This window comes from Engystomops pustulosus, chromosome 10 (genome assembly GCF_040894005.1).
Source record: "Engystomops pustulosus chromosome 10, aEngPut4.maternal, whole genome shotgun sequence".
Classification (NCBI taxonomy): domain Eukaryota; kingdom Metazoa; phylum Chordata; class Amphibia; order Anura; family Leptodactylidae; genus Engystomops; species Engystomops pustulosus.
The window spans coordinates 16,393,453-16,416,667 of NC_092420.1; the positions used below are offsets into that span (position 1 = coordinate 16,393,453).

At 44.5% G+C, this 23,215-nt stretch overlaps 1 protein-coding gene across 1 annotated transcript in view; it reads left to right on the top strand.

The window, feature by feature from the left end:
- LRIG1 (leucine rich repeats and immunoglobulin like domains 1) overlaps positions 1-23,215 on the top strand; it is a 65,386-nt gene that overhangs the window by 18,285 nt on the left and 23,886 nt on the right. Inside the window, exons 2-3 of the mRNA XM_072127804.1 lie at positions 11,930-12,001; positions 17,858-17,932. Coding sequence (XP_071983905.1) covers positions 11,930-12,001; positions 17,858-17,932 — 147 coding nt within the window. The remainder of the gene's footprint in view (positions 1-11,929; positions 12,002-17,857; positions 17,933-23,215) is intronic.

Below are 23,215 nucleotides of genomic sequence, written 5' to 3' on the forward strand. Positions count from 1 at the left end.
TAGATCTCCTGAGCGCCTCCAAAGGGGAAATCGAGCATTACACAGCTGGAGTAAAACTGTATCTAATGCAGAGAAGGAGGCGGCAGGATGGAGTTTTTTCTCCTAATGCACTGATTGTATATTAATGAAGAGCCGAGCAGGAGGCCTCTGCCAAAACCCGGCAAGAAAGAGCCAACAATATCAATTTGAACTTTGCACTCGGGAAGTGTGAAGTGATGTCGGTGAAAGCAGTTTTCTGCACAAGTGCAGCTCCGGCGGCTCCTTTTGAAGCTCTTTTTCAACTTCAATAAAACAGCGACGTGTAATAATTCATCCCAGGGAAAGATTTTCTCTCATACTTGGCCTGTGCCGCTCCGAGTATCCACCCTACAGACGCAGCGGACACCAAAAACTTCAGCTCCTCCAGTGTTTGCTGACGGTGAATGTCTCGGTCTAGTGCTGCTTCCAAAGCGCCGATTTCTTTCCTTGTATCGGTATCGTTAAAGGGGTTGTCCAGATCCATAATGTCCTGCTTCTACACACCACAGCTGTCCGTCTCTGGCCCCACAGTTCCTGCTGTACAACAACCCCTTTAAGAATCCGTTAAAAAGACATCCTCTGTTTTGTCTTGCTGCACTATAACGCATCCAAAATGTAAATTCCCGTATATTTCCTGTTTCTATTCCGAATAAAATGCAGGCTATGGTAGGATCATCATAATCCGGCAACAATGTTGCAAAAAAACATCCAGTCAGTGGCATCTGAGTGTTAAAAGATAGGAACAAGTGGTGTATTTCCAGATGTTCTGAATTATTGGATTCCAGATTAAGGGAAATTTTCCGTTTAAATAGAACTTCTTGAAACTTGGAAAGATTTAACTTTTTCTTTTTTCCGGTTTTTACACCTGGAATTCTCATTAATGTTGCCTGCGGCCATAGTCTGGGAAGACGAGGACTGGGGGCAGCACGGGAGAGCGCTTGTCATGTCTGCAGGAGCTTAGGAGCAGATTTCGGATGCCCCCCAGTTATTTCTGGTGCAGGTTCTGCAGACCTGTCGGGGAAATGATTTGCCTGCTGGTCTTGTGATGGCAGCGAGCGACTCTCGGTCAGGCCTGATCCGTGCTCCATAGGTCTCGCTGAGCTGTGCAAGGGTAATTATTCTGGACAGGTTTACTGTAGGGAGGTGTGAAGTGGTCGTCTGGCTTGTGTGAAGGCAGGAAGACCGGGATTGGGGGGAGGTGAAGGGATTTAAAGCGACTTCAATGGCAGCTGGAGGAAAGTAATTGAATTCTGTTTGTTCCTGTGTTACCTGATGTGAAACTGAGTTTATGTTCCTAGAAGAGGCTGTGATCCATGATACGTTGTGGACCAAGATTTGCTTTTTTTTTTTAAATTTTCTGCTGCCGTAGATAAAAAAAAAAGTTATTTAGGTCCCCCCCCCCCATTTTGGGATAGACATGGTTCCATTCTCTCTTTATTTTAAAAATGTGGAAATGGTGGGGGACACAATCATCAAAAAATCGTTGTGGTAGATGACAATGATGGCCGTTGTTCTCAAAAATGATCATGAAGTGGTGGCTGACTACGAAGAATGGCCCCCATCGTCAAAAAATATCCTGGAAATGGTGGGTGACTACTAATAATGGCCCCCATCATCAAAAAATATCCTGGAAATGATGGGTGACTACCAATAATGGCCCCCATCACCAAAAAATATCCTGGAAATGGTGGGTGACTACCAATAATGGCCCCCATCATCAAAAAATATCCTGGAAATGGTGGGTGACTACCAATAATGGGCCCCCATCATCAAAAAATATCCTGGAAATGGTGGGTGACTACCAATAATGGGCCCCCATCACCAAAAAATATCCTGGAAATGGTGGGTGACTACCAATAATGGGCCCCCATCACCAAAAAATATCCTGGAAATGGTGGGTGACTACCAATAATGGGCCCCCATCACCAAAAAATATCCTGGAAATGGTGGGTGACTACCAATAATGGCCCCCATCATCAAAAAATATCCTGGAAATGGTGGGTGACTACCAATAATGGGCCCCCATCATCAAAAAATATCCTGGAAATGGTGGGTGACTACCAATAATGGGCCCCCATCACCAAAAAATATCCTGGAAATGGTGGGTGACTACCAATAATGGGCCCCCATCACCAAAAAATATCCTGGAAATGGTGGGTGACTACCAATAATGGGCCCCCATCACCAAAAAATATCCTGGAAATGGTGGGTGACTACCAATAATGGGCCCCCATCACCAAAAAATATCCTGGAAATGGTGGGTGACTACCAATAATGGGCCCCCATCATCAAAAAATATCCTGGAAATGGTGGGTGACTACCAATAATGGGCCCCCATCACCAAAAAATATCCTGGAAATGGTGGGTGACTACCAATAATGGGCCCCCATCACCAAAAAATATCCTGGAAATGGTGGGTGACTACCAATAATTAACCCATTATCAAAAGTATTCTCAAGATTATATTGAGATGGTTGGTGACCAGTTATGACCACCATTATTACAGCCTCTCTAGGACTTTAACCCAGTAATCCATTCAGTGATGGGCCACGGGCCCATAATATTTCTCATCTGTTGTTATGTTCATGTTACGTGTTGTAATTCTGTGTCCAGTAAGACCTTACAACCTTCACATCATGGAAGCTCTGGACAAACTGTTCACCCAAAGAGGAGATGATGTCAGAATGTAGAGAATTCCCAAGAAGCCTAAACATTGCCCGCGGGCCGTCCTGTCACTAATGACCAATGGACTAATCATATGTGTTTTCTTGATGACTGTTAAACAAGGATGGTTATGTGTGGAGAGGCTTTCATCTAAGGTTGTGTGAGCCCTGGGGCGGGCCCTCTTACTCGGCCCATCAGCTCCTTTTACAACATATACATGCCCATTAATTTTATTTAGCACCATGTGATACTTTTTTGTCCTGCGGGAGTGCTGTAGGAAAAGTGATCACTTTTTCAAACATTTTTCCACAAGTGATCGGCACGCTGCGATCTTAAATGATTTGTTTTGTTTGTATTTCTTAGAAAGCTAGGTGGTAAATTTTTAGTTTATCTTCCGTAGGGCTTCTTGGGGCACTAGGGAAGCCCTCTTACTTGATCCATCACCTACTTCTGTTACAAACTCCTTTCTATTATTGAATAAGCTGAAATATCTATCTTTGCCACAAAAAACTGGGAAAATGTATTGAGTATGAGCCTAGGGTGGGAAATGCAGCAGCAGAGCCACCCCCTTTTAATGATGCAATGTCCCGCGGCAGCAGAGCCACCCCCTTTTAATGATGCAATGTCCCGCAGCAGCAGAGCCCCCCTTTTAATGATGCAATGTCCCGCAGCAGCAGAGCCCCCCTTTTAATGATGCAATGTCCCGCGGCAGCAGAGCCACCCCCTTTTAATGATGCAATGTCCCGCAGCAGCAGAGCCACCCCCTTTTAATGATGCAAAGTCCCGCAGCAGCAGAGCCACCCCCTTTTAATGATGCAAAGTCCCGCAGCAGCAGAGCCACCCCCTTTTAATGATGCAATGTCCCGCAGCAGCAGAGCCACCCCCTTTTAATGATGCAATGTCCCGCAGCAGCAGAGCCACCCCCTTTTAATGATGCAATGTCCCGCAGCAGCAGAGCCACCCCCTTTTAATGATGCAATGTCCCGCAGCAGCAGAGCCCCCCTTTTAATGATGCAATGTCCCGCAGCAGCAGAGCCACCCCCTTTTAATGATGCAATGTCCAGCAGCAGCAGAGCCCCCCTTTTAATGATGCAATGTCCCGCAGCAGCAGAGCCACCCCCTTTTAATGATGCAATGTCCCGCAGCAGCAGAGCCACCCCCTTTTAATGATGCAATGTCCCGCAGCAGCAGAGCCCCCCTTTTAATGATGCAATGTCCCGCAGCAGCAGAGCCCCCCTTTTAATGATGCAATGTCCAGCAGCAGCAGAGCCCCCCTTTTAATGATGCAATGTCCTGCAGCAGCAGAGCCCCCCTTTTAATGATGCAATGTCCTGCAGCAGCAGAGCCCCCCCCCCCCCTTAAAAATAATAAACTTGCTACCGGCGCTCACTCTCAGGCTTCCTCTTCTCACGGCACACGTTCTCCCCCCAGCTCTGCCTTTTCTGCTGTGCAGGCACAGGTGCATCTATGGTCTCTTGCTGCACAATATGACGTGATCAGCTGCGGCGCAACGCTGGAAAATTCTGCTAATACCTGAGTATATACGGTAATTTTAACAGACCCTTGTAATACTACTTTTGTCCTGTGGGAGTGCTGCAGGGAGAGTTCACACTTCAAATTATTGAGCTGTTAGTAATATCTGTTCCAGTAATATAATATTCAGTCGGTCACCCCCATATTTTTCCTTCCACCTATCCCTGCTGGAATTCCTCACGAACACCCTCGCCTCTTCCAGAATAAAGAACTTTGGAAAGATTCGGTTCATTTAAGTCTTGAGTTTTTTTATGCAGACGTTGGAACCGGATTGTGTAGCTGTCATGTGCAGAATATTGTGCAGGCCAAACAATGGTGAGCGCCATAAATCACACGCTCACCGCAGCGTTCACCTCTATTGATTCATCCCGCCGCGTGTTTACCCAACGTGAGATATGCGCGGGCTGCCATAGGTGTAGGTCAGGCGGAGAGGAAAGATGAAAGAGGAGGAAGGAAAAACTCCAGGCTTGTCGATAATCTCCATTGTGCAGAGGTGCAGTGGCAAATGATTCATGGAGGGGGGCGCTGGAATGAGCCCGGGTTTATGCAATCATTGGTAGCACAGCCCTGGATAAATATTGACAAGCCAGATCTTGGCAGCGCTCGCGTCTTATCCACCCATGGAAAGAAAAGATCTTTTCATTGGTGTACGGCTGTTGTTTGAAAGACCCTAGCAAGTCAGAGCAGGACGAACAGGCAGGCCGCTGTGCCGTACACCGCTTCTATCAACCTGTCATACACATGTAGCAGAGCCCAGATTGGGATCCGATGCTACAGATCCGTCATTTTACATAGCAACAGTCTATGTAGAATTGGGTCTCGTTTATCTACATGTTGGAACTAATCAAAGAGCAGATCTCCATTTAACTTTTCATTCATCCTAAAATCTAACTGTAGTTAACGCCAACAAGGTTTATGCAGCCGCTGTTCCCTGTTTTGATCTAGTTAAATTATTCCCACTCCCAAATTATCCAATGTCCTTCTTCAAGAGGTCCGGGTAATTTGAGAACCCGGATACTGGGAGCATTGTGTTAAAGGAAATCTACCATGGAAATCAAGCATCTGGCTGCACCAGATCACGGCCACCATTGTCTATGGCGCCTGTTCACACCACAATGAGCGCACCTGGCCATTTGTTCTGGCGCTGGCTGCATGAGGCCTTACTCGTGGATCCAGGCATTGTGACTGTGACTGCTAATCTTCTTATCTGTGGCCGCCTCCCTTCTAAAATTAATGTTTATAATTATGCTAATGAGGGGCCACCCTAGCCCCTTTGTGAACTGGCTTTACAGGATGTTATACTGCCCCCCCCCTCCCCCTGCTCACTCGGCACTGAGATCACAGCAGGAAGTGATCACTGTATAAATACTGAGGTGTTCCAGTCTTTAACGACAAAGGCTGCTAGGGTAACCCCTCATTATATTACTTAGGGCCCAACTTGCTGATCAATGGGGGTCTCAGTGCTGAGATCCCCACAGATCACAAAAACGAGAGGTCCAATGGGGTCCCACGTACTTCCATCAGACCCTTTGTTGCTCCGTCAGACTAATGGAGCAGACGGCTGGACTCGTCGATTTTCATCAGCTCCATAGAGATAAATGAAGCAGAACAGTCATGAGCCGCCGTCTGGTCCATTAGTCTGATGGAGCAACGAGGGGTCCAACGTTTTAGGGATCTGTGGGGGTCTCAGTACTGAGACCCCCACTGATCAGCAAGTTGGTCCCTATCCTATGGATGGAGTCTAACTTTTTTTTTTTGTGGGGAAAAACCCTTTAAAATCTGATTCTGATCTGGATCATAACACGGATAGTTACCCAAGGTCACATAAACGTAGCCTTGTTTACTTATTTTAATAGATCCCAAAATCTAAAGCGGGAGCCGCTAAGTCCTAAACACGTGCATGTGGAGCAGATGAAAGGACTGAAGTGGCTCAAAAACAGGATATTTTTGGACTTCTGGTTACGAATGTGACGGATGACACACGGGGAGAATTGGAAGCTATTCACTTGCTGATGGCTCTGACACGAGCGAGGCCTTTATGGCTCTCAGTAGCTGCTACTGGAAAAAGAAGCCATTGTTCATCTGCTCGATGGCTAAAACCTTCAGGAGTTACAAAGATACTGTCTGTGTAAAGCGTCCACAAAACGTGGCTACTTTCTTCACCTTTCCACAGGATGTGTTCTGTAATTGCAACCAGACACCATTTATTCTAAAGGTTAGATTTTGGGGGCACCTGTCCCCCCCCACACCGGGTATTGGAACCTGTTTGGGAGAAGTGAAGTCCATTCCCTGGGTTCAGCGTGCAGCGACGGCGAGGTCACTGCTGAAGACATGTTGACCGTGGCCAATGACTTGTAGTCAATAATTTTACCTCTTCCCCAGGCACCAAACAGATTTTTAACTAATATTTTACAATCAACTTAAAAATCTATGGAAAGAAGAGCTCCGTTTTTTTGTTGTTAGGCTGTGCCCCTATCACACTGACCTTCTAGGGGGCAGTGAGTGTGGTCGTAGGACATATAGCAAGAAGTTCTTCTTACCTATTGTCAATGTGTGACGTCTTAGATTTCCCGACAATCGATGACCACTAAGAGCCCCCACCCATAGAGAACAGACCTGATTAAACGATCCTTGAAGGAACCTATTAAAACAGGGCAGGTCTACTTTGATCCCAAAAAAACGAGTTGGGAAGGGTTCCTTGGCAGACGTCACCCTGGTAAGTTGGAGCCGCTTCACGTTCTCAGCACTTTTAACCTTCCATACATAATTCCGAAGAACCCCCTTAAGGGAAGAAAACCTCAATCCCGACCACTTCACCGCACAGAATCCTTTCTGTGTTTGATTATAAATGACTGTGGCCGCCGCTGAAATATTAGCACAGCAGATTATGGTAGACCACGGAGAACAAACTTTCACTGTGCTCCCATCATACCTGATAAATCACCAGCGGTGCGAGCGCCCGGGTCCTTCAGACTTCATGGAAGTCTTTTAAATGTTTGCTTAAATTCTAAGACCTCTGGCGACGCAGACGCCGCAGCAGACGCTTTTAAGATGGCGTCGACTTGTGGAAGAGGGACAAGCGATGCAAATGTTTTGAAGGAGGCTCTTTAAAGTATATACCCTCAGATATGATAAGGATCATAAAAGCCGACAGGACGGAAAAACACGACTTTTTATTTGCAAGTTTTTTTTTTTCTTTGAGTTGTACGTAATCCATTACACATTGTATAAATTGTGCGCTGTAAATTTTATACATTCCGTCTCCTTCCTGGCACATTATATACTAAGTTTAGACTTGGTGGACGTTTTTCAGTGCAAATTTACGTCATTTAGAGGGAAAGGGTCAAAAACATTTGGATTAATAAATGAGGCCCTAAGTGTCATCTAACGCAATCTCTAGACTCCTCCGTCCCGCACGTGTCACCAAACACAAAACTATTGCCGTTATTTTTGGAAAAGTTGAGGAATCGGCTTAATCTTCGTGTGCGCATTTTTTTTTTTTTGGGGTATAAATATAGTGACAACTAAATTTATCAGCTTTTTTTTTTTTTTTTTTTTTTTAGACTCCCATGTGTTTTCGCTTTAATATCTTGGTCGTCTTGGATCACACGTTTTTCGACAAAACCAGACTTGGCAAGGAAATTAAAAATTAATTTACACGTTTCAATAATTATTCAGTTATTTTTGTGTATCTTGGTTAACTGCCTTTTTAGGGAGAAATGTTCTGTGGAAAATATGACCGTTTTTATGCAAATATTATTGGTGTTTATGGGTTCCAAAAAATGTACAGAATGTGCCTGCAGTGGAAACTTTGTAGACTCCAATCGAATACGGGGGTTGGTCACACCCTGCCCCCTACTATGTATCAATTTTTGCCTGTTGTTGTTGTTTCTTGAACGTTTTATCAATATATTTTAAGGGTACCAGAGCTGCCCCCGCCTGCCGAGGAAAAATATTTTGCTTAAATGAATATTGTCCATTCTGATGTTTACTGGGTCCCTGCTAACCTTTATATCCTGTTTCTGTCTAGACAAACAGGAAGTGCCCTCTCGGCCAATCACTTCACGAGAGTCTGCAATGAGGCTTGTAATTGGCTAAGTAGCCACTTCCTGTTTTGTTGAGATGGAACCAGGAAGTTGAGGACAACGGAGCAGATCGGGAGATCGGAAAGTGTGTAGCGGCTTATTCTCTGCTAGAAAAACCCTTTTACAGCAAAAATGACTTGCCTTGTGTAGCTATTCTTAGATGTTAAGATTGAGTTTGTCACTTTTTCCACTCAGAGGTGTGGAAACCCCTTAAGTGGGAGGTGAAGTGTTGGTCATATTGGTGAAGGGTGTGCAGATCTGATTTTTTAAGTAAGAAAGCAAAGCTTTGATCAGTACCACTTACTGGGCTTCACTACGTGTTCTATGACATTATGTAGGTGGCTTTACATGTCCCCGAACAGCCGTCACCTCCATTAACATTTTATGGGTTGTAGGAATTGTGTTTTCCGACAGAAAAGGGATTAATTTATAAAGGGAGCAATGCTCGGAGGATGGCCGGGACCCACATATGGAATAATACTCACATTTGCTCGTCGTAGGGGTCTGCACTGTTGGTTCCTACAGAGGGTCTTGGCCTCTTCGCATGCCTTAGAAATATCTGGAGCAAATCCCAAAAATCTGTTATAAACATAGATGTAACGAGTCCTGGAGTCCCTTCATTGTTTTAGGATTTGTTTGTAATTTTATCTTATGATTTTTCGAGCTACATTTTTCTCAAGAAACGTTTTGAAAATGTTTGATTTGGGAAGAATTTTTTTTGTAAATGCATTTCTCTTCTGAAGTTATTACACATTGGACTTGGCGGGCCATCTAATTACACGATTGATGGATTATCTGTAAAGTTTTGGGAGGGGAGGGGGATCATGGATGCTCAAGAGTAGAGGTGAGCACGATTCCTTTTTAAGTTTGCGGGAAATGCAAATTGACGCCTCCACCTTCTAACCATGACTGTGATCAAATAAGTCGGTTTTGCAGGTGTTTAGCCAATTTTTAATGGAATTTTACACAATCTTTTATTTGCAAGATCATAGTAAAGCCCGTTACCCAAAAGCGAGTTTAGTCCCCCTGGTGCACTTGTGGGATTTCCATTCCGAAACCTACAACCGCTGAACTCGGCATCTCCGATTCTAGGCTTGATTTGGTGAATCCCGCTAGAGCATTGAGGCAGTTTGCCTTAACATATCCATTACGGGTTATCCTCTTGGCCAGACCTGTACCCCCCCCCCCACACCCCACAATAGTTGTCCAATTATTCAAGAATAATTATATCAATATAAGTTTCTATATAAATAATAAGCTGTGACGGTGAAGCACCGCCCACTAGACTCCCAAGCCAAAAATTACTATAGGTTCAAATGAATAAACTACATGTTGTGTTTTGGGAGGGGGGGGGCATTTTTAAAGTGAACCCTTAGAAATTTTTGGTAATTTTGGAGAAAATTGGAATTTTGTTTAATTTTTTTTTTTTTCCCTGTGCAAAAAATTACAATAAAATCTAAATTCTGCAGTTTAGTGTCCCGATCCCTGACACACTTCCCCTTCATCCCCGCGCTCCGCGTTCTACGTGATTTAATCCGTCAAATGGATATTCTATTTGTCCATGAAGACTTCCTCGATGCAGTAGAAATCCGTAGTGACACGTCCAGCGTAACCTCGTTATGTGGTTAACCAGTAATGTCGTCTCCGCAGAGCAAATTCCATTTCTTGCTACATGTTATCAGATGAGGCCCGGGCTCAGGACGCGCTGTCAGTCCATATTTCATGTGACTCTCATTCAGATCGATGTTCGGCTGTTCACAATGAATGACCGCTAAGGCTTTCTATTATGTAGGGATTGATGTAACAAAGGAATAGTTATAGAGCGCACAGGTCCGATCCTGTCTGTCCTCCGCTCCGGATCGTTACAAAGCAGGTTTCTGTGTGTATGGATTATGATATTATAATGGTATCCGATGTGGAAGGTCGTGATTGTATGGACTTTGTATTATGCCAGGAGCCTATATACTTATTGGATTGACTGCAGTATCTACAGGGGTCACACAGTTTTATAGAAAGTGCTGGGCAAATTAGCTTTGATTGGTAAATTTTAAAGTGCACTTAAAGGAGTTATTAACTCTGTGGTAGGGACTGATGTAGAACTGGACAAGCCTATACTGGCCTCCGCTCCGACCACCACCGGCCATCATTGTGCATCGGCAGGTTGTGTCGCTGCTATGTAACCAATGCAGCTCATTACTGGCCTCCGCTCCGACCACCACCGGCCATCATTGTGCACCGGCAGGTTGTGTCGCTGCTATGTAACCAATGCAGCTCATTACTGGCCTCCGCTCCGACCACCACCGGCCATCATTGTGCATCGGCAGGTTGTGTCGCTGCTATGTAACCAATGCAGCTCATTACTGGCCTCCGCTCCGACCACCACCGGCCATCATTGTGCACCGGCAGGTTGTGTCGCTGCTATGTAACCAATGCAGCTCATTACTGGCCTCAGCGGGGTTCTGTTGAGGCCAGTGTTGGGTTGAAGCATGCAGTCCACATAAAATAACCAATGCTGAGACTGAAGGTGACAATAGGTACCGAGCTTAGGCCAAATGAGAGAGGAGGAGTAGTTAGAGGACAACCTGCACAACTCCTTTTTCCAAAATTTAGCTATTCCTAAATGAGCTGTTTGGATAAGGAATGTCTCTTTTAAAGGGCTTGTCCAGTGACCACAACTTGCTGATCGATGGGGTTCTCTGTAATGAGACCATAAGAATGGTCCAGTGTACCCCAGATGTACCCAAACTGAGTAGCTAAGTACACATGTGCCCCCCTGCTCTATTTATATCTAGCTCCAACGGTTCTCGTTATCCTTGAGGATCCCATCAGTGGGAACCAAACCGATCAGCAAGTTATCACCTATATAGGTTTGTATGTTCTCTCCGTATTTGCCTGGGTTTCCTCCGGATCCTCCGGTTTCCTCTCACACTCCAAAATATACCAGTAGGTTGATTAGATTGTGAGCCCCATTGGGGACAGGGACTGATTTGGCAAACTCTGTGCAGCGCTGCGTTATCTGTGTGCGATATAAATAAAGAACTATTATTATTATTATTATTATTCTGTGGCTAGAGGGTAAGTTGTTGTCACTTCCTCTTTAAAGGCAGCCATTATGAAGACTGATAACTTTCATATGAGACCAGTCTTTCAGACACTTCATAGTCTTGCCGTTCCTGTGCTGGGGTTATCTAATGGGACAGACAATCTCATTAATTGCCATAATTCTCCTAATGGCTCGGAAATCGAGACCAATAAGTCTTTCGCTGACTAAATGCTGGAAGATTGATTTGTTTGACTCTTCTAACCTAAGAAAATAAATGAAAACAAAACCCGGGCTAATCCGCTTGAATTTGCTGATTTAATTACAGGGAGTTGGGGGGAGGGGGGGGGGGGCATCCCGAGTATTTCGTGTCTCCTTATACTGCATCGGTAATTGGCTTGTTTGCTGCCGAAACTGAGAGTAAAAAAAAAAAAATACCTAGCCATTTCCTAAGTGCTCTTGTATAACAGCGGATCGTGTTCTCCATGCGATCCAGAATAATTGTCGGGCGGGTTTCTGCTGACCTCGGTCTCTGCCATGTGCTGATCTCGTTGCATTTATCCCTTCTCTTTTTTTTTTTTCTTTGTAGAAATTTGAGCCACAACAAGCTGAAGGAGATCGATCCGGCCGACTTTGCGGAGCTGCACGGTCTACGGGAAGTGTGAGTATTTCTCTGTAGCTTCTGCTGCACTTTTAGAGGAGATCTGTGGTGCTTCAGCTGGAGGTTTGTAACCCAATCCCCGGTCCCCGGGCGCCGGCCTCTCCTGGTCCGGTTACATCAGCAGATTAGCCTTTTTTTATGCTTCTGTGTTTCTGTCCCGTCTGCTGCTCTTTTCTTTACTTTATCAGTTAGATAATGATGATGTTTTCTACAATTGTTGTAACGGACCGGAACTAAAATGGACTTTGGCTACATTCACACGGCTGTGTGGGGAACGTATATACGGCCGACGTATATACAGCCGATATATGTCCCCCGTAGACGGCAATGGCCTCACATCGCCCAACGGGAGCACTATGGTGCGGCACTGTACTGGTCCGTACCCCGTGAAAAGATAGGACATGTCCTATCTTTTCACGGCATACGGCGCTGTGCGCCATATATCCCTATGGAGAGGGGCGGGGGTGAGTGCCACTCACCTCCGCCTCTCCCTGCCGCCGCTGTATGTAGCCTAAGCTGCTTCTTCTGCCCTCGGTAGTTTTTGTACATTGATTTATGGGTTTTGATGAAGATTTAGGGGCCGACTCTACTCCAAAATCCTATTCATATCCAGTGCAAGACCATAGGGTGTTTTTACACTTGCCCCATTACATGCTCAGGCAAAGATTCTACGTTTTACTAGTGGCTTATTCTTGCAAATTCGTTAGCGAGAAGCCTGAATAGGGATAATTCCTGTGCACATCTGGATAAAAATAAAAACAAGTTTTTTAACCCAACTTTTTTGCCACGGATCCTGTAAATACATAATACAAATACAAATGGGATTTGTTGTAGACACTGTGGCCCAAAGAACTTTGTGGCTGCCGATGACGGATGTTGTAGCAGGTCTATACTCCGGCTTATATCTTGCTGATGACCAGTTTCTGTAAAAGTTCTTAGTAGAAGGGAAAAAAACCCAAAACTTCTGATTTTTGTCTTGCTAAAACCCAATTTATATTTATGTAAAAATCGGCCAAATCTCTCGACTCTCTTCTCATTTTCCACCAATGGTGGATGTCGGGGAAGATAAAAGTAAAAGGCAGTTTGGATACTGTCGTAGGGAGTTAAGGAAGTGGAGTTGGGAGAGATGGATGACACAAAAACAGTGGCTCAGCAAACCGTTCTCAAAGTGTATGATGGTCTTAAAGGAGTTGTACAAAGTTGGCAAATTATCCCCGATATGCATAACCATTGTGAGGAGCTGATTAGTGAGGGTCCAACTCCTCCCACCAATCGTGAGAATGGGACCCCAGCAGTTTCGATAATGGTTGGGTTAGTATAACATTTTGTTCTTGTCGTAATGTTTGTGAACCCTTTATTGAATGTACGTCACCAATTAATTAATTAATGGTGCTCTATAAATAAATAGTGATAATGATGGATGTGCTGGAGATACCCCAGCGCTGGGCTCTCTGCTTTCTGACACTCAAATACTATTGAATGGGGTGACGGGGGACGTGCTCGATCTGCCACTTCATCAGTTAGTGAGAATAGGAGCCTCTTCCCTGTATTGTAGGGGATCCGTTCTCCGGACGGCTGGGACCACCAGCTTGTTATCTCCTGTAGATGGGGGACAAATTGGTAACTCAGAACAACCTTTCTAACTCTCAAAGTTGTGAATACCACTTATTAAAGGGTTATTCCCATCTGGGCATTCACATTTAATTAAATTCATTTGCCATATGTAAACATTTGTTCACTTGGATGTTATTAAAAAAAATGTCCCTGTGTGAAGATAATTTCTCATAAATGTAGTCATGTTGTCCCTTGGAAACAAGATGGCTTCCTCTGATACGACCACCTCACATTTTGGCAGGCGTGGCCAAACATGCGCTAATGAGCCCTGCCTGACCACACGGATCAGCAATCATTACCACAGGGCGGCTTTTTGACATTTGATATTCAGAAACTTTTTGTTTCCTTGTGCAATCACTCTAACAGAGGTGGTCGTATCCAAGGACACAATTTCTTATAAATGTCATATGGTCCCTTAGTCTTGTTTCTATCTTCACACAGGAACATTTTTTTTTTAATAACATCTAATTGAAGAAATATTTATGTATGGCAAATTAATGAAACTGAATGTGAGTGCCCAGACGAGAAAACCCCTTTAACCAATGGAGGATGCAGGGAAAGGTGACTATAACTATATATTATAAGGATTAGGACTCTTATGTCCGGACTGCCAGTACTAGTGACTTGGACAGTATTGTGCCAAAAAAAAAACAAAAAAAACACCGTAGGAAACTGGGACTTGTTGTCGAGTTTCAAATGATTTAGACACAGTCCTATAGAATTTTCCTGTATTTAAATGTGGGAAAATCCGTCCCAAATCAAATTGGCATCACAGCCCTCGAATGAAGTGTCCTGGTTCCTAATGGAAGTAGCAGAAAACAATTCCCTCCCGCCTCTCCATCGTCTTGCTGGTCACGTTCTCTAATGACTGTGATTTATTAAACAAATGTCCCCTCTGACTTGTGAATGTGTGTACCATTTGGCGTAGTTTCCCTTCCGTATAGGCATACATTGCTTTTTAACTCTTCTATGTGACTAGAATACATTCATAGTCGTCTTATGGGTCTACAGAGCGGGATATGCATGCCAGGGATCCTTCTCCTGTATGGAGGTGCACCCACTCTTCTGCTATAGATGAAGTCTTGGGTGGGAGAAGGATCCGGCTTGTTACATTTCCACGTGCCCAACTCTTAGCCCTTCCTGGATACAGAATGTTGGTTTTTATCTTTCACTTTTCCGAAAAGTAAACATGAACACTTGATGGAATCGAGAGAAATATCTGTTGGTTGACTAACCTGAGACCTCCACCGGTAAATCAACCATTGTTTTCTGTTAACGATGAGATGTCTCTATTGACTCTGTCTTATTCTATACAGTAAAGCTGAAAAGTGAGCTGCGTGCTCTGTAAACGTCAGCCTACTGCGATGGAAAGCAGCAAACACATCTGCCTTACCAAAAATAATAATCATGTCCTTAGCGATTGAATACGTTATTCTTTATATTTAGCCTTCCCTCTTTACGAATGTGTTATATCATTCCCGTCTCGGCTTTTAGACCTCCCCATTATTAGGAGACTATCTTAACCTAATACATCAACTCACTACACCGCAGTAGTCTGCATAGTAGATATATTTTATATGGAGAGACCCCAAAGCTTCCCTCTCAGCCCCCGAAGCAAGAAATATAGAATTAGTCCAAAATACCTTACAAGCCCTAAATACACGCAGTATTAATAATGGCCCTGTCAGAAGAACTCGGCGAGCGAAGACAAGTTGATGGGAAAATCGGTGAGTGATCTGTCATGACACGACGCTCCGTATCACATCCACAAATGTCTCCACTTGTCCCGCTCATTGCCAGACAGAAGCCGCAGTTATCTGCCTTACACCCGACTAAACGGTTTCCATGGATGTGATTAAATATGGCTGCTGTCTCAAGTTGTGATGAGAGCGACTGATGCGTCCCCGGATATGTCTTACACCACTGTACAGAACCCAATCTATATGGTCTTACTAATATATGGGGAGAACAATATCATGTCCTATTCAGCACTTCAGATTTGGGTTGATGTCCTCTTTTGACATATAAAATGTGTAGTACAGGTTTTTCCACTTACAAAAAAAAAAACCTACCCTCTCTTTCTTGAAAATCTGAAGACTCTATACTAATCCCCTACAGGAGCTCCATACAGAATCCTATGGATATTTTGCTGAGACCACATTCTTACAACCGTAATGATGGATCACAGCCCCCATTGAGGAGTATGGCAGCTGGTCGTGGTGCAGTGAGCACACAGTGGGGCACATTTACTTACCCGGTCCTGACGCGATCCCCGATGTGCATTGTCCAACGAGGATGAAGTCCGGCGCGATTCACTAAGATCGTGCGCCTGATATCCTGCATGTGTGACTTCCCCGCTCAGGTCCGCCGGAGTTCACCTTCTTCTTCCCGGTGTATGTGAGTGCTTTGTTTTGCGACACAATTTGAATTTTAAATTCCGATTTGTGTCGCATGAAAGTCTAATCGCGTGCACCAAAAACCCCACTTAAATGCAGCGCAAATCGACAATAGTCGGGAAACTCTATGGAAATGCGGTGTGCGGACCCTTAGTAAATGTGCCCCAGTATCTCCCCATGCTACCACCGTTGTGGCCGGGCGTCTTTCACTGGAAATGGGAGGGGTGACGGGCACTCACTCCCTCTCCCTTCTCCACCAGGTACCGATTTGGTTTATAATAAATGCATAACGGATAGCTTAAACTACTTGCAGGTTGGGACCAGGATAAGAAGAAAAATTTTAAAAAATCAACCCCGTTTCAGCCCTGCATCCTACCGGAAGTTGCTGGGGTCACAAGGCCTGCATCATCCAATGAGTGACGTTCATCGACAAAGGATGTCACTTCCTGTGTTGTCTCCTGATACATGGAGGTCACTTGGAACTTGTACGGCCCAAAACTAAAAAGTCCTGGTGTGACCTTGCAGACCAAGTATGTACACCCAATGGCTACCAATCTATCTGGTGAGGTTCCTCTGATATGTAGGCACTTCTACTACTGATAACTGTATACCTATGCATTTTTAAACATTCTGAAATACTCCCCCCTTACCTGTGATTGGTCTGTTCAAGATAAAGGGGAGTGTCTCAGACAGCCCTATGCACACTGGCACTAGTCTGATGTGCTGAGAACGGAGAATCGGAGGGTTTCTGTAATCGGATTGAACCTCTAACTTTTCAGGGCCATTAAAAATGATAATGCAGCAGAGAATGGCGATGATTTTATACCTTCGCTGTATAGTTCAGCCTTATTCACCATTCAGAACATTAACATTAGCTTAACACCTCGTTAATGTCCCAGAATCCCCCCCATGCAACGTGCCGAGATTAGAAGACTGGTTCCAATTCTGTTATTCTTCCATAAGTGAAGACCACCACAGGATATCTGTTGGGCGTCAACTATTTTCTTTGGTTCCTCTTATTATTTTCATCTCGGGGGTCTCGGCCACAGAATGTGCGACCTGGGAGAAGCTTGTTCTTGTAAAGTATAAAATAAAGCTGCGAATTCAGCAAACGCTGGCGGTGCCTCCTCTGCTGCGGAGCTCCATGATGGGAGCAGGTAATTGCTTCAGCATGCAGCTCACAAACGGGGGAGACGATGAGGGTGGCCAAAATGTCTCCATCAGTCGAGAAACCTGCTGAGAACAAAAAAGAATCTTGTAATTAGAGAAATTTCTCACCGATCACATACTACAGGGATTGTAAGTAATAGCAGGGGAGAAAAACTTTATTTCCTAACCCCCCCCCCCCCCCCCCAAATTGGGATTTGTAAAAATTTTTATTTTTTTTTGAATTGCCGTCTTAAACTTAAAAAAACAATAGCAATGCACTTGAGATTTCTAACATTGTACAAATGTATCCGGTCTTGTTAGCTTGTCCTAATGACCAACAGATTGCACGAAGACCTTTATTTACATAACAATTTGTAGACGTGGAAGAGATTTAATAGGAAGCCGACCCCCGAGGTCGGAGGTCAGCACATGACCTTTGCCGTTACAAATAATGTTTTAAGGACAAGGAACACAGGTGCAGAAGTGTGAAAAGTGGATCCCGATCCGGAATGTTTTGTTGAAAAATTAGAAGCGAATTTCTACCGAAAATTGTTTATTGGAAAAATATAAAAAAATATATAAAAATATTAAAAAAATCTTATATATATTTGCAGCTTTTTTTTTTTTTTAATTTTTGTTTTTAATTTGTTTTTTTTATCCTTATTTTTTTTTTCTTCTGTTTTTATCTTTCATTTAGGCAATTGGGCTACAATGAACTGAGTTCCATCCCTTCTCTTGGATCGTCCTCCTCACAAGTCATCAGTCTTTCACTGTAAGTTGAACTTGTTATTACTACATTTAATGACACTTGGGCCACTTGTCTGGGCCCATATATTGCGGCCATATGCTTGCTGTACATACAGCAGCTATAGGGGTGCATTGTGCACGGCACGGTATGGTGAACACCCACACGTGTCCACGTACTGTACCATTGCCGGAAATAAGATACGGCAATTGATAGAGTGCACTGTAAGTTTGACCTGGCCTCTCCAGCCGAAGGTATGCTACACTCGGGTCCCGGATCACCCATACAGATGGTGTGTGTGTGTATATATATATACACACACCATCTGTATGGGTGATCCGGGACCCGAGTGTATATATATACAGGCGGTCCCCTACTTAAGAACACCCGACTTACATACGATCCCTAGTTACAAACGGACCTCTCGATATTGGTAATTTGTTGTACTTTAGTCCTAGGCTACAATGATCAGCTGTAACAGTTATTAATGGTGTCTGTAGTGAAACTTTATTGTTAATCCTGGTTCTTATGACAATCCAACATTTTTAAAATCCAATTGTCACAGAGACCAAAAAAATTTTGTCTGGGGTTACAATTATAAAATATACAGTTCCGACTTGCATACAAACTCAACTTAAGAACAAACCTACAGAACCTATCTTGTACATAACCCAGGGACTGCATATATATATATATATATGTATGTATGTATGTATGTATGTATGTATGTATGTATGTATGTATTATTTTCCATGCAAAAACCACTGCCAAAATGTAGGGTTGCTGCGGTTCTGATTGCTATTGTTGTTATGTCCCAAGTCATTCAATTTAAATGGTCCTTTCACTTTAAGTTAAGGTGTTTCTACATCTTATTTGAGCTGCTCTTTTTATTATATATTTTTTTTTTGTTTTTGTTGTTCCTCCCTGACTGAAAACGCTCTTATCAGAACCCAAGATCCGGTGGGATGTGTTCTTGTAGAAGTCTCTCTGCTTCGTTAAACCTTTTTGGATTTGTGCTTTATCTCCTCTGTGTAGAGTTGCCTGTTGTTTGCTTTTAGTTGGTTACAGAAGTTATTCTTGATGAAACTAAAGCCTGTAATCCTACCGGGCTATTGATCGGCATTTTGTTGGAGGGCGATACGCTCACCTTTCATTATTTCCTGTTAGAATTTGCTCACCTGTGTTTACTTTCAAGTGGGGAAAAAAAAAAAATACTCGACAAACACGGGTGAAGTGACTTGGCTTCTTGTTCCATCCATAAAATAGTTGATATAACGTGTAGATCTAAGATTGACGCTGGAAATTGGTCATAATCTGGGGGAACGAGTCCTCGCCAACTTCTAGACCTACTTTTTGGAACTATAGGCGGTCCCCTACTTAAGAACACCTGACTTACAGACCACCCCTAGTTACAAACGGACCTCTGGCTGTTGGTAATTTATTGCACTTTATCCCTAGGCTACAATGATCAGCTATAACAGATATCACAGGTGTCTGTAATTACCATATACTCGAGTATAAGCCTACTTTTTCAGCACAAAAAATTTGCTGAAAACCCAAACTCGCCTTATACTCGAGTAAAAAAAATATAGGTTTTACCAGGTTTTTGTGGTAAAATTAGGGGCCTCGGTTTATACTTGGGTCGGCTTATACTCGAGTATATACGGTAATATTAATTGCTAATCTTGGTTCTTATGATAATCCAACATTTTTAAAAATCCATTTGTCACAGAGACCAAAAAGAAATTCTGCTTGGGGTTATAATTATAAAATATACAGTTCCGACTTGCATACAAGTTCAACTTAAGAACAAACTCGGAAGCGATCTTGTACGTAACCCGGGGATGGCCTGTACCATTAGTTAGCACAGGCTCCAAGCACAAGTTTCGATAGTCTAGCTATAGAGCATATGGTAGTATGTTCACACTATATAAAAGGCTGCAAAAAAAAAAACTTTTGGTAAAAAAAAAAAATAATCACTGCAAATTGGTATTTTTGGCTTTTCTTCATCTCTTTTTCTAACAAACCTACTAAAAGTTGTTTTCTATTGCTGGGAAGTCCATGTCTTGGCTACAAAGGAGCCTTCTTCTAATCACCAGATGTCCCTCCATTATGTCCTGGTCAATTAGCCATCTCCTGGTACTTCACACACACAGCGAGGAGAGAAATGCTGACTCCTGGGATCTGGAGAATGGGTCTTTAGAGGCCTTGAATTTTCCCTTTTTTGATTCGGCATTGAAGGAGGCCCGTTTTTCAATGCAAGATGACATCAAGGAGGTTTTTTATTTATTTATTTTTTTTAGAAAGTCCCCGAGTGTTCCAGTCGCTAGCACTTGTCCGCAAGGCCCCTTTCTCTTACTGGGCCCCCACTGTTTTCTTGTCGTCTTTGTATTCAATGTGTTCTCGTTCCAAAGAAGCGAAAGCTTTTCAACCCAAGAAAAAGCTTCACTGTTAAGAAAGGCCTAAGTATAGAATAGAATAGTTCAATAGAATTAAACCAAAAAAATGATCCAAAAATAGGCTGGGGCTTACTGGTGTGGGATTTTCATGGTTGGGTTGGGTAGTTCCTCGTTCATCAAAATTTCTTTGAAACACTTGATAGATCTGAAATTACTGTTGGCACAGCCCCCGTCATACACTAGCAGGACACTGGACATCACAGGAAGTCCTGTTGCCAGGGGGGTCACATGATGCCTGCTAAAACGTCTAGGTTCATATATAAGGCGCACCTGATTATATACACGGATGAATGACCAGCAGGTGGGAGACCTGTGCACAGTTCAAGGCAGCTGTTGTCTGTAAGTAGGTTCATATGTAAGGTGCACTGGATTTCTGAGAAAATAAAATCCCTGGCTATATACTGGGGGGGGGGGGGGGGGCAGGCGCTGGCTATATGCTAGGGGGGGGGCAGGCGCTGGCTATATACTAGGGGGGGGGGGCAGGCGCTGGCTATATGCTAGGGGGGGCAGGCGCTGGCTATATGCTAGGGGGGGCAGGCGCTGGCTATATGCTAGGGGGGGGGCAGGCGCTGGCTATATGCTAGGGGGGGGGCAGGCGCTGGCTATATGCTAGGGGGGGGCAGGCGCTGGCTATATGCTAGGGGGGGGGCAGGCGCTGGCTATATACTAGGGGGGGGGGGCAGGCGCTGGCTATATGCTAGGGGGGGCAGGCGCTGGCTATATGCTAGGGGGGGGCAGGCGCTGGCTATATGCTAGGGGGGGGGCAGGCGCTGGCTATATGCTAGGGGGGGGGCAGGCGCTGGCTATATGCTAGGGGGGGGCAGGCGCTGGCTATATGCTAGGGGGGGGGCAGGCGCTGGCTATATGCTAGGGGGGGGGCAGGCGCTGGCTATATGCTAGGGGGGGGGCAGGCGCTGGCTATATGCTAGGGGGGGGGGCAGGCGCTGGCTATATGCTAGGGGGGGGGGGCAGGCGCTGGCTATATGCTAGGGGGGGGCAGGCGCTGGCTATATGCTGGGGGGGGCAGGCGCTGGCTATATACTGGGGAGGCTGTGACCAATTTCCAACTCTAGGCTTAGACTTGAGTCAATAGGTTTTCCCAGTTTTTTTACAGTTAAAATGAGGTGCCTCGGCTTATACTGAAGTATATACGGTAATTAATAAGTCCGATCCCAATGACCACCAGTATAAAGGGTCACTAATTACATAGCGAGTGCTAAACCAAACTTTGAATTAACCCTTCTTCCGGGGGGGAGGGGGGGGGGGGTTCATGGAGGGGGGTTAAGGCGGCGGAAAATAGGATTAGATGCTTGACAAAAGGCTAAGCGGCTTTCTGCAGAGTATTTACTGCTGAAATGAAATCAATAGGTCTATATCGTCAGCGCGGAGAGTATAAAACTCTATTAAAAAATCAATCTGTTTTACAGGCTAATTAATGTCCAGATCAATCCGCATTAAAGAGCAATTAGACAGATATACTGAGTACACGGAGCCGTGGATTCTCCTCTGTGTCTGCAGCTCCTAGTGGTTCTCTATGGAGGATTGGTTATAGTTTTATATTTATACCACATTAATATGAAACATAATATAAGAACCCTCTAGACAGGGAAGGATCTTCCGCCATGCCGGACACCCTCTTCCTATTGCGTTGGGTAATGGTGGCTTAGAATAGGCGGATCATCTCCAGCTACATTTTCCTAGGGATGCAGTAATACCGGGCAATCCTCTGTGCACCCACCCATAGGGTCTTAGGTTCACCAAATCCGGGGGACAAGTCAAATAATTTGCATGATTTTTAGGCCATCCTCATGGGCATTCGGGGTGACCCAGCTTCAGAGACATTTTGTAATTGGGCTTGGCTGCAGTTTATTGGTGGAACGCCTCTTGACAATTTACATTTTTAAGGGTTACCATCCTTGGTGCAGCCCCACAAAGGTTTTAGGAAAGGCACCTTAGATTAGGTTGACGTGTGTAGCTGTGATGGATGGGAGTCTGACTTCTGTGACCCCCCCCCCCCCTACCCCAGTGAATGGAGCAGTAAGTTGCGTCTGTATCCCCAAACCTTAGTCTCCACCACCTTAATGTTTGTATGCGCCCAGATTATAGCGCCCCTCTTGCTTCATCCCTGCTTCATGCGCCAAGCAATGACGTGCGGTTTGCCTGATCTCTCGCCCTCGTATGCTCTTCCCCACGTTCCAGCCTTCTGTTTTTCCCATCTCTTCCTTCTCTCCCGTATCTGTTCTTCTATTAGAGTTTTTAAAATTACCGATCGATATAATTTTAAGCTTTTTAACCCTCCTCGTAAAACCCTGACCTAACCGCAGTAATCCAGAAACGACTTTGGCGTAATACGTTCTTTAATGCCTAAAATATGTGATCCCGAGGAAAACCGAAACGAGCAGCAAACACAATTATTGTTAACAAAGGCGTTCACCTCGTGTTACACATTAGGAACAAACTAGGCTCATCAGGGTTAGGAGTTTGGGGCGAATTGCTTACATGCGGCACATTTGGTAGCAATTATCCATCTGGCACCTAATCACAGTAATAACGGGGGTATTTCCAACGTGCGCTCATTGCCCTATTTGGTATTTGGGATTCACAAGCTGCTTCGAATTATTTTGCTGTGATTCACTTTGAAATCCTCTCGAATGCATCTGATAGATATTACTAGACTCCTCGGCCTCCCTCTGGTACAGTCATGTGGCTCCAAGATCCATAGCAAAGTTTTCCTTTGTCTCTCCGTTCCCAGAGATCCCGGCAAAATGTGGAGGGCTGGAGGGGAAGCCTCGTTACTGGGTGCCCAGATGTGGGCGTCTATGTGATACACGTCACCCTCAGGTAGTCACAG